Source organism: Amia ocellicauda, chromosome 17 (assembly GCF_036373705.1).
Source record: "Amia ocellicauda isolate fAmiCal2 chromosome 17, fAmiCal2.hap1, whole genome shotgun sequence".
NCBI classification, from domain to species: Eukaryota; Metazoa; Chordata; class Actinopteri; order Amiiformes; family Amiidae; genus Amia; species Amia ocellicauda.
In genome coordinates, this window is record NC_089866.1 from 19,243,601 (window position 1) to 19,257,014 (window position 13,414).

At 45.5% G+C, this 13,414-nt stretch overlaps 1 protein-coding gene across 1 annotated transcript; it reads right to left on the reverse strand.

Moving 5' to 3' along the window:
• Positions 1-12: 12 nt before the first annotated feature.
• Positions 13-13,184, reverse strand: myo1ha (myosin IHa). The gene is made up of 32 exons (XM_066688965.1): positions 13,133-13,184; positions 9,404-9,565; positions 8,846-8,961; positions 8,411-8,609; positions 8,239-8,319; positions 7,949-8,128; positions 7,762-7,860; positions 7,556-7,669; positions 7,393-7,464; positions 7,123-7,242; positions 6,731-6,798; positions 6,453-6,558; positions 6,281-6,361; positions 6,037-6,128; positions 5,744-5,838; positions 5,608-5,654; positions 5,400-5,480; positions 4,791-4,896; positions 4,576-4,693; positions 4,251-4,364; positions 3,938-4,014; positions 3,755-3,823; positions 3,357-3,441; positions 2,969-3,131; positions 2,589-2,672; positions 2,335-2,428; positions 2,061-2,116; positions 1,662-1,797; positions 1,315-1,385; positions 878-975; positions 623-722; positions 13-519 (listed from the first exon to the last, which is right to left on the reverse strand). Exons 2-32 carry the CDS (start codon positions 9,527-9,529, stop codon positions 493-495), a joined length of 3,075 nt encoding a protein of 1,024 aa, XP_066545062.1. The 5' UTR covers positions 9,530-9,565; positions 13,133-13,184; the 3' UTR covers positions 13-492.
• Between the last annotated feature and the right edge of the window lie 230 nt (positions 13,185-13,414).

Below are 13,414 nucleotides of genomic sequence, written 5' to 3' on the forward strand. Positions count from 1 at the left end.
ATATGGCTTTAATATCATAAAATACACATGGAAAGCAGTGAAATCTTATCAAAAATGTACTATCCAACTATTTTCAAAACCTTTTGCTGTGTGTTGAGGTGGTTAGATTTATGTGAAAATCAGTCTACATGACATCTGTCAGGTGGCCATGGCTGTGTCTCTATATTGAAATATAAAAAAAACACCATGAGGAAACAGGTTGTTCTACCACGGTTCAGCTGATCAGCACCAACACGCTGGGCCGCATTAATAACTTGGGCAACCAGATTTCTTTAACAGTGGGTTCTGCAATGGACAATACATTCATTATAATAGGGTGACCATTATCCAGTGTATATCGAAGTGAAATTAATATATTTTATATGGTTCACTTGCTACAGTGTCCTAATTACCGTCGCCAGTTTCCTGACCCTATGGTCAATATGCAAAGGGCACAGAGTGTCGCTACAGTCTGGTCTGTGGGCTCCAAAATGCATCCCGACTCCTTACAAATCATCGTGCCTTCGGTCTAAGAGAAACCTGGGGGCAAGAGAGAGACTTTAATGCAGGACACAGAGTACAGTATCCATGGAGCAAATGAAAGCAATTATGTGGCCAACGGATTTATTATTATGTTGCTCACCACCACTAAGTGTCCATTCTTGGCTCGGTACACCATGGCCTCCTGTCCGGTGCTGAAGTCTATGATTCCTTCTTTCCCAGGCTGGATAGCAAAACGGATACTGGAAAATGACCATAAAGGATGCACAGATTAAAAGGGATAAAGAACTTTCCTTAAAATCAAACCAATCATTCTATTGATTGTTCTAATGAAGACTGGAAGAATTGACACACACACAAATTCCCAAAACAGTCAAGCTGCACTTTCAAGGCTCACCTGCCCTGAACAACCTTGACGGAGCTGTGCTTGTTGGCTAACACACAGAGCTTCGTCACAGCCTCGAACAGGTGGTCACACTGTAAAATCAGGTCTCCCTGGGAACAAAAGGAGGGCAATTCAGCACTTTAGTACAGGGAGGGAGGGACTCTGTAAACAGCAGGTGAAACTGGCACACTTTGCTTTTACTAGAAATCGTTTAATTGCAGAAGCCCATCTCGATTTCCAAAATGAAGAAGTTTAGCGCTGCTGACGACAGTGTGAGAGTCGAGAGAGCAGTCCAGCCTTAAAGATGAATCTGTATTGAATGGTTGCTTTAACTTTACAAATGAATACACACACAGCGCAATGGGAACTCGTGATTATGTAGATCAAAATAACTGAATCGATGAATGGCCGATGTGTGGTAAGACGTAGCCCCCGGGCGCGGCGAGTACCTTCTGTTTGTTGTCCTCGCAGGGCACGTGCAGGATGAGGAAGCCGTCACTCAGGCTGCTCACTGACACGCCTGCAAACACAGAGCCTGATTCACACTGGGGGCCACACCTGTCCTCAAACACTCAGCCAAGAGTCCCACCCCCCCTGAGAATATCACTCAGCCCCAACGTTGGGCACCTTGTTTAATGAAGTGTGTCATGCAGAAATAGCCTCACATGTAGCAACTGGTAGCAACTAAATCCTGAAGTCCAGATCCCACACTCCACATTTATGGTGGGGAATAATAATTAAAAAAATTCCCTGATGCCCAGAATTATCACAGCACAGTCGGTGATGGCGAGGTTACCTTTGAGGGCAGAGTACTCGACTCTCTGTTTGACCTTAGCGTCCTCCACCACGTAAGCCGCGACTTGGGTCAGTATGAGCTGGCGCTGCCGCGGCTTAAACCCATTCCTGTCATACTTCACCACAGGAGTGCCGTACTGCGGAGAGAGGGATAGACGGGGCTGAGAGATGATCTACAGGTTATTCACCATTGGTGTCAAGGATTCCAAGGTTATGGCACGGGGTGGACAGGCATGATACCCACAGAGACCATGAGCGTCCAGGCTGCTCAGCACACCTGCCCCCCTCACTGCCTGGGTATGTGACAGCAGGTACGATGAGCGACTCATTAAAGCACAAACCATGCCTTTGTTTTTAACCGCAGCATGCAGGATTACAAGCACACAGCTATGATTCTTACCTTGATCCGTTCACTGCGAACAATCTGCAGGACCTTCATGTTGATTTCCTGCTCTCCTGAAGGCACAAGGAGAAAGAAAAGATTTGAATCTGTGAGTCAGAGTCCCAAAGTAGAGAAAAATACGAGAGCCTTATATCCCAAATTGTGTATTCAGTTTGTGCAGCACAATAAAGGAAATAGATTTACAATAACACTAACATATTACAGTTATATGACAAAACAGCAGGGGAAAAATAATTGCAAGTGTCTTTGGTTCAGAAGACTCTCTCCCTACCGAGTCTGGTGTCCACAAAGGGCTTGGCCACACTCTGCGTGTAACCGTCCTTCTTTCCTTTGAACAAGGCACTGGTCACCACTTTCAGCTGCAGCTGTGGACAGGGAAAGGTACACACTGCTTATAAATACACTTCAACAGTCATCAGCACTAGATCAGGAAACTATTTGATTGGCACTAGTCTGCAAATGGCACAAAAACAAATGGAAATCACTGCGAAACAGTGGTGTAAGGCAGAGCTGATTGTGGTGTACCTGGGCTTTGCGCTGGGGTGTGAGCCCCTTGACGTACTTCCTGACCATGGTGCGCATGCAGAGCCTCCTCAGGATCTGTGAGGTCTGTGTAGAGACGGACATCAGGAGACACACACACACCCACGTCCTACAGACTCACCGTTTACCGATCACAGTAAAAACAGGTCAACCTTCCAAGGTGTTCAACACATCCCTGACAGCACACAGTAGGTAACACAACGAGAAAACACTACCCCAATATAGATTTTCAGTTCAATGAGACTTTCACACACACTCAACCATTGCGTACCTGAAAGAAAATAGCCCCATAGATAATGCACTGTATGTCATTGCGTGGCAGAACTCTCGGCCATGGTGAAGAAGCGATTAAGGGTCCCTACCGTTTCCAGCATGAGGGGGGGATTGAGCCAGGTGGTTTTGTCCAGGAGGCCTTTGGGGAGGTGGTTTCTGAGCTTGTTGAGATAGTTGTATCTAACAAACGTCACGTAGTCCGCGTTGTCGTCACAAAGGGGCTTGTTCCTGTTTATGAAGCCCTTTATAAACCTGCCGGAGAGCACAATTCTAATCTGATCCAATGCTTTTCAAATGGGCAGCACAGCATGCGATAGTATCTAACCCTCAGCTTAGCCCAACTCCAATCTGAACATTACAATTAAACTCTAGTGCAAAATGTAGCCTACATATATCCAAAACTACACTGTAATTATTCTCATTGTAGTTGTTGGGATATAGTTACAGAGGAACACGACCAGAAACCCGTCTCCTTACTTCTTTATGACCTTGACAGCCCACGCTCTCCTCTCGCGCTCCTTCCTGGCCTGCACGCCTCTCCAGCAGTTCTCGATCTTCGTGGCTGAGGACACAGCAGACAGCATACCTCGTGCTCAACATCCAGGTCTCACACATCGAGCTTGGGCTCCGATTCAATCTGAACCTCGACCCATCCAGCCAGTTACAAACCCAATACTCAGTTAAGGCAGCTTTCCATTCCCTAGATAAATCTCTGCCAAGAAGGTGTGGGGACCTAGTTCAACTTAACGTAGCTGTGGCTGCTGTCATAGGCAGCTTTTGTTTTAATCAGCAGAAAGATGTGCTGTTTCATGCACACACTTCTCTGTAGAAAGAGAGACCAAACATAAGTGATCATAAATGCATTTCTTACTCACCAGCCTCTTTCTTTTTCTGATACTCCCCTTTCACCCGGTAACCTTTATACCTGGCTTGTATCTTTGTTGCTATAACATTAAGAAAGGAATAGGATGAGACAGAGCAAAATAATTGGCTTAGAAACATATTTCCAACTCATACAAGCTGAACTACAGACCAGAATACGTGCGGGTGATACACACCGAGATTGTTCTTGCAGATCTGAAAGGCATCCTCGGTGGCAAAGAGCGTTCTGGGATGGCGGATGAATATCTTTGTTCTAGGAGAGACAGAAGACCATCTGGAGATCAGACTCGCACAACCAGAACGACCTGATTCAAGTGTCCTCTGAGCAGCTGGACCCGTCTTGATAACGTGGAGTGTTTATTGCCCACTTGACATATGAAATTGAATGGGGGAGAAGTCGTGAAGACTGACAGGATCAGAAAAGGGCACATTTTGATCTATCTTTATTATAGAAACACAGATCGGCAGTTCTCCAGGCGGTGCTCTCACCTGCCCAGCTTGTACTCGTCGGGCTTGTAGCCGATATATTTAACCAGCCGCTCCACCCCCTCTGCCGGCACCCCCCTCCAGTGGGGCCAAGTGTCCGGGCACAGAGGCTTGTACCTGAGGAGGAAGTCATTCAAGAAAGGGAGGAAGATCGGAGAGCAAACCTGGTCATGAGTGTCAAATACAGAAAATCGTAAGCTATATCAGAAGCCTGAGCAACTGTGAGTCGCGGATCCCAAAGCCATACCCTATCGTGATCCAGTGAAGTTGTAGAAAATGCCTTCTGACAATGCATTAAACCACTGAGCAACCAGAGCCCCGCGCTCACCTCTGCAGGAAGATCTCGTATCTCCGCCGGTATGCAAACCCTGCCCTCCGGACCCTCAGGTGCTCCATCAGGCCCAGGTACTTCACCTGGTGTCGCACCAACACGTCATCGAAACGCCCTGCAGGGAGGAGGGCAGACAGATCACCACCACCATCCATAACTCGCTCACTGACAAAACCCATCTCTAACAAGCCCATGGGCAGTGGGGTGCTCACCTGGCTGCTTGGCATCGTTGGGTTTCAGGCAACGCACGTACCAGGGCTCCTTGGACATTAGGATGTCTGCCAGGCCTGCAAGACTGTTCTTGAACTGGGTGGCTACCTACAGATGCAAACACAAGCCGGTCGCAGTGCGTCTGTGTGGTAACAGTGTGAGCAATATCCGGTCAGGGAAGCAGGAGAGGAGTGATGTGTCAGGATCTGATGCTCATATCTGTATCTCTCTCTTTCAAAGTCATGCAAAGTCTTTCTACAGCACAGTCTGTCCCTGTTTTTTTGTTGTTTTGTGTTTTGCACTCTTCCTTCCTCTTTTATCATTCTCTCGCTGTCTCAAGTTCAGTGAAAGTCAAATAAGTCCGGCTGTCATGACAAGAATATACTTTATCCAAGAAATCAGAGGCATCGAAAATACTAAGCATTAGGAGCAGCGTAATGGTACTGATAATGGTGAGGAGATGGGGGTGCACAACAGTCCGAAGAGGTCTCTCATGTAAGGTAGACATTTTCTAATATTGTAGTTCTGGACAAAGGTGGAGAAAATATTTTGGGGGGCTTTTAGAACCAATCACGAATTCATTTCTCTCTCGTCTTTCACTTGTACTTTACCGTCTCGGGTCTTTTCCTGTTATCCAGCTCTGACGGGGAGAAACACTGCTTCACAATGACATTCTTAGACTGGCACATCACCTGTGGGGGAGGTAGCAGAATATATACACAATCTGACATAGTCCCAGCCACTAGTCACTCATTTCATCTTAATTAAGAAATGGATTGGGTCTTAGTAAATACTTAGTAAACAGATACATTTACTTACTTCTTTGATATTGCGATACAAAAGGTCATTGTTTTTGTCAAGGAATCCTATAAGGAGAAAATCATGTAGGGGTGAGAATGATTACAGATCTTATGTTTGGACCTATGAGTCGTGCTTATTACATGTTTCTTCTCACCGATGACACAGTAGGTGACCTCGCCGGCGTAGTGCAGCAGACGGAAGTCTCCCCGCTCCAGTGTCTTGCGCGTCTTCTGATCCGCCAGCTTGTGTCTGTGGGGCAAGGGGACAGAGAGAGGGCAGGGGTCACAGGTTAGAGGTCAGAGAGGACAAAGGTGCCATCTAAGGGCCCATTTATTTCCTCTTCAGGTCACATTGACCCAACGCTGCAGCTTGTCGGTAAGAAAAGGGTAACCTGTGTGTGTGTGAGTGTGTGTTCAATAAACAGAGCTGCTGGAGAGAGGCACTCACGTCACAAAGTGGGGGTGACTGCCCATCTTCTCCTCCAGCTTCTCCAGAAAGATGAGGTCAGTGGCCCCCCCTGGCCTCACACACTCCTCATCCTACAGCAGGAGAGCAGGGAGAGAGAGAAAAACAGGCATCTCTTACTGACCCATGCAAAACTACCACTAGAGCTATTAATAATAATATAAACACACACTGCTCAAATCACGGAAACAGTGGTTCTTGTCTGTCAAATGCAGCGTTTGCTCACCAGCACAGCGATGATGCCCCTATGTTTCTCCTCCACTAGGTCACAGATGATCTTGTTGTTAAAGAACTGCACCGGCTCCCACTGGAAAAGAAACAGGGACTAGAGTTTACAGTGGCTGAAGACTACTAGTAGTAGTTATAGTAGTTATGGCGGAGTGGCATGAAGAGGTCACCTCGATGCCCTCCATCTCGTACTCGTCCTGCTCTGACTTCAGGGTCAGCTGGATGAAGAGTTGCTGCAGCTTCTCGTTGCAGTAATTGATACAGAACTGCTCGAAACTGAAAGCCAGAGAGACACCATCAGTGGGGCGTGCCTCGGACCTCCCCGGCAGTCACACAGAGTTCACAGTACTTGTTTCAACAGGTTTTATATTGCGGACAGCGCCGCCCCACAGGTGAGGGATGTGCATCTGCACAGTGGTATGTTGCGTGCGGGTGAAAAGCCTCTAACCTGTTTATATAAAAGACTTCAAAGCCATAGATGTCCAGCAGCCCAATCACTGTCTTCCTCCTGGGGTCCTAAAGAGAAAGGGAAAGGTTTATTAAAGCTGAGAATTACCCCTCGCCAAAACACAAACTAAGAGGATTTTACTTACAGTGGATAACATACTTATTTTAATTGTTCTAAACTCCAAACTGTGCACACCCTTTACTCAAGGTCCGATGGCACTTCATCTGACAACAAAAACATAATAAATAATAAAATAGATGGCTACACATCTACCTTAAACCATAAATGTAACCTGTGCCTCAAAAGACAAGTTTATGGAAGTAGAGAAAGCCAGGGTCAAGCACAGAGAGGGAGGATACCATGCTCTGAATACTAGTGCACACTGCCCTCACCTGGTTTGCCAAAGACTCATTGATCTTGTTGACCAGCCATGTGAACGTGCGTCCGTAAATCGCCTTGGCCAAGGCATCTCTGGCATAGTAAGCGTGCTCTACAGTCAAGGGGCTCAGAACCTGGAAAGCACAAGACAACCGACAGAAAGAACATGACAGATCTCTCCCCCACTGACAACGGGTTGCCAGACAGATGGGCAGAGGATCACACACAGAGATGCAAAAGAAGGAAAGAGTCTAACCAGATTGTTTTATTTCCCACTACATTACCTCCTCAGCTTTGGCCTCAATCTTCCTGTGAGTCAAGCCCTCTTGTAGCAGCAGAACTGGAACCCCCAGCAACTGGACAACACACAGAGCAGGCAGTTAGACTCTCCACTCTCTCCTCATCCAACACATTGTCGAGGACATCCGACACAGCATGGCAGCTTACTTTGGAAATCCAACGCACCCCTGCGTTGCTGCCGATGGTGGCATACCCCTTGCCATCTGCGTCGAAGTGGAGGTTTCCCAGGTGCAGGACGCTGGCGATGATGCCAAACAGGTGCTATATTACAATCACAGACGACAAAGCGTTAGACCAAATTCTCTCCGCAAACTGACACGGGTTGAATCTGGGTTTTCCTCAACAAGCCCCACCTCAATGTCGTTCTCGCTGAAGTCAACGATGGAGAGGGCCTTGCGCACGGTCCGCCAGTCGCTCTTGTCGTTGATGGAGCTCACTTTGGCACATTCCCCCTGGCAGAGTTACACAGGAGATTAATTATGACCTTCCAGCTCAACATTTGTACTCCTGGGTAGTAGCAGCATCTCTGAACAGACTCACTTGTACCAGGTAGCTGTAGTGCTGTGGGTTTCTCTCCAGTCCCAGCCATCGTAGGAGCTCTTCCTCACCCCCCTCCAGCAGCTGGTAAAAAATGTGGAAGTTCCTCTCTCCATGGTTCTGGTGCACCACCCGAGACTTCTCCAGCAGATAGCTGAGTATGTGGCCCCCCACAGCCTCCCCCTAGAGCAAGACACCTGGGATGTGAAAGACATCTCACGCTCTACCACAACATCAAAGACCCTTCAGCAGATTTACAGGAGACCTAGAAACTTAGCATAGACTTCCGGTACCTTGAAATCAAACTGGATGTCCATGTATTTCCCAAAGCGACTGGAGTTGTCGTTCCGAAGTGTTTTGGCGTTACCAAAAGCCTGTCAGAAAAGTGATAGATGTCAGTAATGGGACATTCAACCACAATGTGACTGAACTCTGCGTTAGTGCTGGCAGTGAGACGGGCCTGACCTCCAGCACCGGGTTGGAGAGCAGCAGGCGGTCCCGGACGCTGTGCAGTTGCTCAGTGCTGGGGCAGCACACGGCGTAGAACTGCAGGATCTTCTTGGAGGCCTCGGTCTTCCCCGCCCCGCTCTCCCCGGAGATCAGGATGAAGTGGTTGTTGTACTCCGTCAGCATGGTGCGGTAGGCGTTGTCTGCAAGGGCGTAGCTAACAAAGCAGTCACACATTTTTGGAAAGGGGTGAAAGTGGCCACAGCAATCTCTAGACCAGCGTTCCTTAGCTCTGTGACAGTCTAAAGCAGGTAATAATTTACTTATGGAATTTCACTTGCACATTAATGTGGTCCCCTAGTCTAATTAGTTAATGAAATCTATGAAGCCTGCATTATCCTGGCCCCTATATCAATGTGCTGATCACCCATGGGTCTACAGTTTGTTACTCACAGGTGGGGTGGCAGCTCAAAGAAATTGACTCCCATGTAGAGATCCATCTGTTTTGGGGTGTAGATCTCCAGTTCCTTATAGGGGTTGACTGAGACCAGCATCGTACCAATGTACGTCTGAGAGAGAGAGATAATACTGTTACTGCATCTTCGGTTCTCCAAACTTCTACCCACATCACTCCATACTTGACAGAACATGCGTGAGAAAGAGAAAGAGAGAAGAGGATGAAAAAGAAAGACTTGCACTTAAAGGATGAAATATTGCGGCACACTGCACAGTCAATAATCAAGCTCCCTTTAAGATGTCATTGGCTTCGTCCCATACAGATTAGTTGGTTCATCTTTGTTTAGAAGCAGAATGCGTCTATGCATATCAATCTTTTTTTATTTTCTTTCTTAAAAGGAAGGGTGAGTCCAGGCCACACAGTGTCATGAATGGTTCATAGTCACAATTTGAAGGGCTCGAGCAGTGAGGCAGAGCTCGGTTACTCGGAGACCCAGGTGCGTTGCGGGACTCTGATGGTGTACATGAAAGGCAGGTGAAAAGGGGGATGCTTACGTAGATGAGGTTCTCTCGAAAGCGTTTGCGCAGGTTGTCGAGCACGGCAACCTCACTTGTGTAGGAGTCGAGCAGCACGAAGTCCTGGATGCCCACACGGTCTCGGGCCGTCAGGGCGCCCTCCATGTTCAGCCGGATACCGCCTCCGCCCACCTCCTCGCTCTGCGGCCAATCACAGGACAGCGTCACTCGGCGTTTCTTTTTATAAAACTTTGACATTTGCTAGACAATAGAACAAGTAGATTGATAACTGATGTACCTTTTAATGTATTTATTTAAACAAAGAACCACGATTCAATTAAAAAAATAAAAATAAAGACCAATGTCAGCAAAATCCTGTCCTGTACTAGATTCAAATAAAATCCCTTCACTGTTTCTACCTGCAGCTCTTCTCCCTGCACTGGGTCCACTATGCTTTTCTGAAAAAATAACACAATAAAACCTAAATCCTGGCTAAAGTAACTTTTGTAAATGAAACTTTAAACAAAAACAGTACAACCAGAGGGAGTTGGAGTTGTTCACCTGTTGGTTAAAATCTTTTAAAACCTGCAACAGTAGAAATATTTTTGTGCTAAATATCAAATATTATTTAATCATACAGTCTACATTATCAATTTAGTTTAAGTTAAAAACTAATACTTGTTAAATGTGCATGCCTAAGTAATATTTTAACATCCAGGGACATTTTACAGGAATTCAAAATGCTGTAATAGAAGACGATTAGCTTTTTACACACATGGCATTCATAATAGAAGTATGTATACAAATAAACTTAGTCTCTATTAGTCTAGGGCTCAACTCGGACAGTCTCTATTGCCAGTTCGTTACGTCTTTGCTTCCCAACCACATATCACTATGGGACACGTCGCAAAAAATCTCACATCAACCGACATTATGCAGCAAACTTTACAGGCTTTCCGGAGTTGGTCGATCACAGAAATGTGTTTCGGTGGGTCTGTAATTGAAACGGGTGAGGAGCACAGCTGTCGATGTGTCGCTGCTAGAAATACGCGTCTTCACTGGGAATCAGCGGTTTCTGCCGATGTAGGAGTTTCTAGGTGAATGCAAGTCTCCTGTTGTGACGCCCGAATTCATCAATAACACCTCCATCAATTAAAAAGGTCCTTAATTATGTACCGGTGCGCTACCCTTCACAGAGGAGCGCAAATGTGTTTTGAGTAGTTTAGCGCACTCAGTGATCGCTGCCTCGTCACTGTGGTAATTTCCAGAACTGGATCGGTACTGAACACACTTTCTCACCACAAGGACAGAAGATACCAACATTTCCCTACACGAGAACCTGGATAAAATGTCCAGTATAAATGAGTAGAGAAATTAGAAATATGTATTTTAATTCATAAAGTACCTCGGCGACCATCTTGCCGATTGTTCGTATTATTTGGGTGTTGGACGCTGACGCCGTCGTGTTGCCTGGGTCAAACCAATACTAAGGGGGAGGTGGGGGGGTAACGTGATTATTGTGAAATGCGAGTCTGCACCTGACCTGACTACATTTCGCATATTTACATTTCAAAATGTTTTATGCATAATGGTGAGTGACAAAAGTGTGTGTGGGGGGGAATATATAGTTTGCCCCCAGATAAATTCAAGGTGGGAGGAGAGCGTCACTCGAAAGCCCCCGCCCCCTGTGCCCTATGGGTCAGGCGTCTCAGTATTACTGAGTATATACACAGGTATGGGTATGGAAATGTGTATTTGTGTTGTTTAGTTCATGCAGTCACTGAAAATAACTTGCTAGCTGGTCACACCCAATGGCACCACAATCTTCAGATTCAGTTCCCAGTTCTCTAAAACATTTTATTTCAAACCAATGCACATTTCTGAGACAGAACTCATATACAGATCTCCAAAGGAAAACTGCAATAATTTATTAACAAACGACTTCCCTATTATCTTCAGGTTGTTTTATGTTGTCCCCTCTGTAGTAGAGTGGTACCTATAGGGCTGTAGCCATGGTTTGTGCCAGAGGGCCAGACTTGAGGGATTATCTGGTCCCGTGACGGCTGGCCTTAAGGAGACTGGGAGCTCTGAGAACCAACCCAGTCCCCAGTGTCCTGTTTCCTTCACGATTATCTGCAGATGTCAGAGCTGTCGCCACTCATGTTAAAGAATTACCTCTGTCTCGTCAGGAAAACACAATGGGGAAAACAACTCTCAGATTAGTGGCTGCTGCACACACTTCATTCTGAAACAGAGTGAATCTGCATGTATAACTGCCTGTTAATTCAGTGGAAATCAATTTGAAGTGAGGAAATAAGTACTTGAGCTTTCCTGTAATACCTACACTTAATTCCCATTAGTGAGTTCCTCTTTTAAATATACATAATAATAATAATAATAATAGATAACCTCTACTGAAAACAAAATACTTTGGTTGGGGTTCTAGTAAATACAACTATTCTCTCTATAAATATCTTTCACAGCTGGCAGAAATAAACACAAAAACAAATCAAGTAAGAACTGACAGAGACCTTGACCAGACTCTGTGGAGTACGAATGATTTGGATTCGGGATTCCCTATCTAATCTCCTTCCTTGCTTCCCAGCATAGGGACAATTCATCACTTGTTGCTGGGAGAGAGGATGTACACCCCTTCCCTTTCACAAATGCTTCTGGGGCCAAAACAGCAGCACAACAGCATGATCCTGCCAGCCATTCTCCGGCCCTCTCCCTCAGATAAACCTCAGCTCTCGCATCCTCTGCCATGCACAGCTGCAGCAGCACAGAGAGGGAGCCAAGCTGCAAAACAATTCATGAAGTGAATGAGAGCGCGACTGGCATCGCCCTACAGAGCCCTGAACAAATCCGCGAGACACAGGGCCAGATTAAATCAATCTGCACCGCACAACTGCCAGGCCCAGGTTGTCGTTCGCCGCCATCGAGTACAGAGTTTGGAATGTGTGCGTCAAAGCTGTGTGTCCGGGCTGCTCATTTCAATATGGCAGGGCTCTGGAGTTCAGCATTCTAGAATATTGAAACCATTTAAACCAGAGCCACAGCAGATAGCATTTGTGGCTCTGAACCATCTTTTTTGAACCCCTGAAACAGAGGGGTCTCTGAGTGAATACTTTTTAAATTTGTGACTCCTTATATAAATGCTTTAAAAGTTGGAACATGTTAATAAAGTATTATCAGAGCGTTACTAACCAGGTACTAAATGACCCCAACTGATTGTTCATGACTAATGCCGTTAACAAATGCTACATTGTTCCCATTATGGTCCCACTTTATGAGTGTCTAGTTCTGCATCAGTAGGTTTACAAAAAGTGACATCTGCAACACTGTGATAGCTGTTAAAAATAGCTGTCAGCAGCTCTGACACCCGTTACACACCCCTATCTTGTTACATAATGTCTCTTTTCATTGCACAAGAGGCATATTTTTAGCAGCCGGTGTGCATCAGTAAATTTGGGTGTGACAAGTGTGAAGCCCACTTCTCAGATCTACCCCCAAATACTCACAAAGTGCCATATTTCATCTATAGTAAATGAGAAGTTTTCTTTTCTAGGTCCGTTTCCTCTACAACTCATTTATTTACTTTTACCTATGACTACTACCAAATATATTGTTTCTTTAATTATTTTTAACTCAATAATTATTAACTCAATATCTGATTTTCTTCATTCAAAATTTTATATTAAAGGCATTTTTCTAGATATTATTTCCTCCTCCTTTGCCAATTGTTGAAATGAAAATGGATTAGCCTACCTTGGATGCAAGTGCTCTTCTGCTGGCCTCAGTCAGGACTGATACATTTAGAATAGCACTCAGTGAAAAAAAAAGTCCTATCTTTGACAGGAAACATTGACATATATATATATAAAAAAAAAACATCCACTTCCCACCAATAGGAAGCCATCAATATTATGCAAACAGAGAGAGGGGGGAGGAGAAAGAGAGATTTTAATATTTATGCATTATGGTACAATTGTATTTTTAGATTAAGAATAGCAATCAGACCCTGACAATCTTTAAACGCACAGTCTTCCT

Coding starts and splice junctions, on each gene's coding strand:
- myo1ha (XM_066688965.1), bottom strand. CDS start 9,529: ATGGAGGGCGCCCTGACGGCCCGAGACCGTGTGGGCATCCAGGACTTC. Junction 6,799..7,122: donor ATGAGTCTTTGGCAAACCAG/GTGAGGGCAGTG, acceptor CTTTCTCTTTAG/GACCCCAGGAGGAAGACAGT. Junction 723..877: donor GTCAAGGTTGTTCAGGGCAG/GTGAGCCTTGAA, acceptor GTCATTTTCCAG/TATCCGTTTTGCTATCCAGC.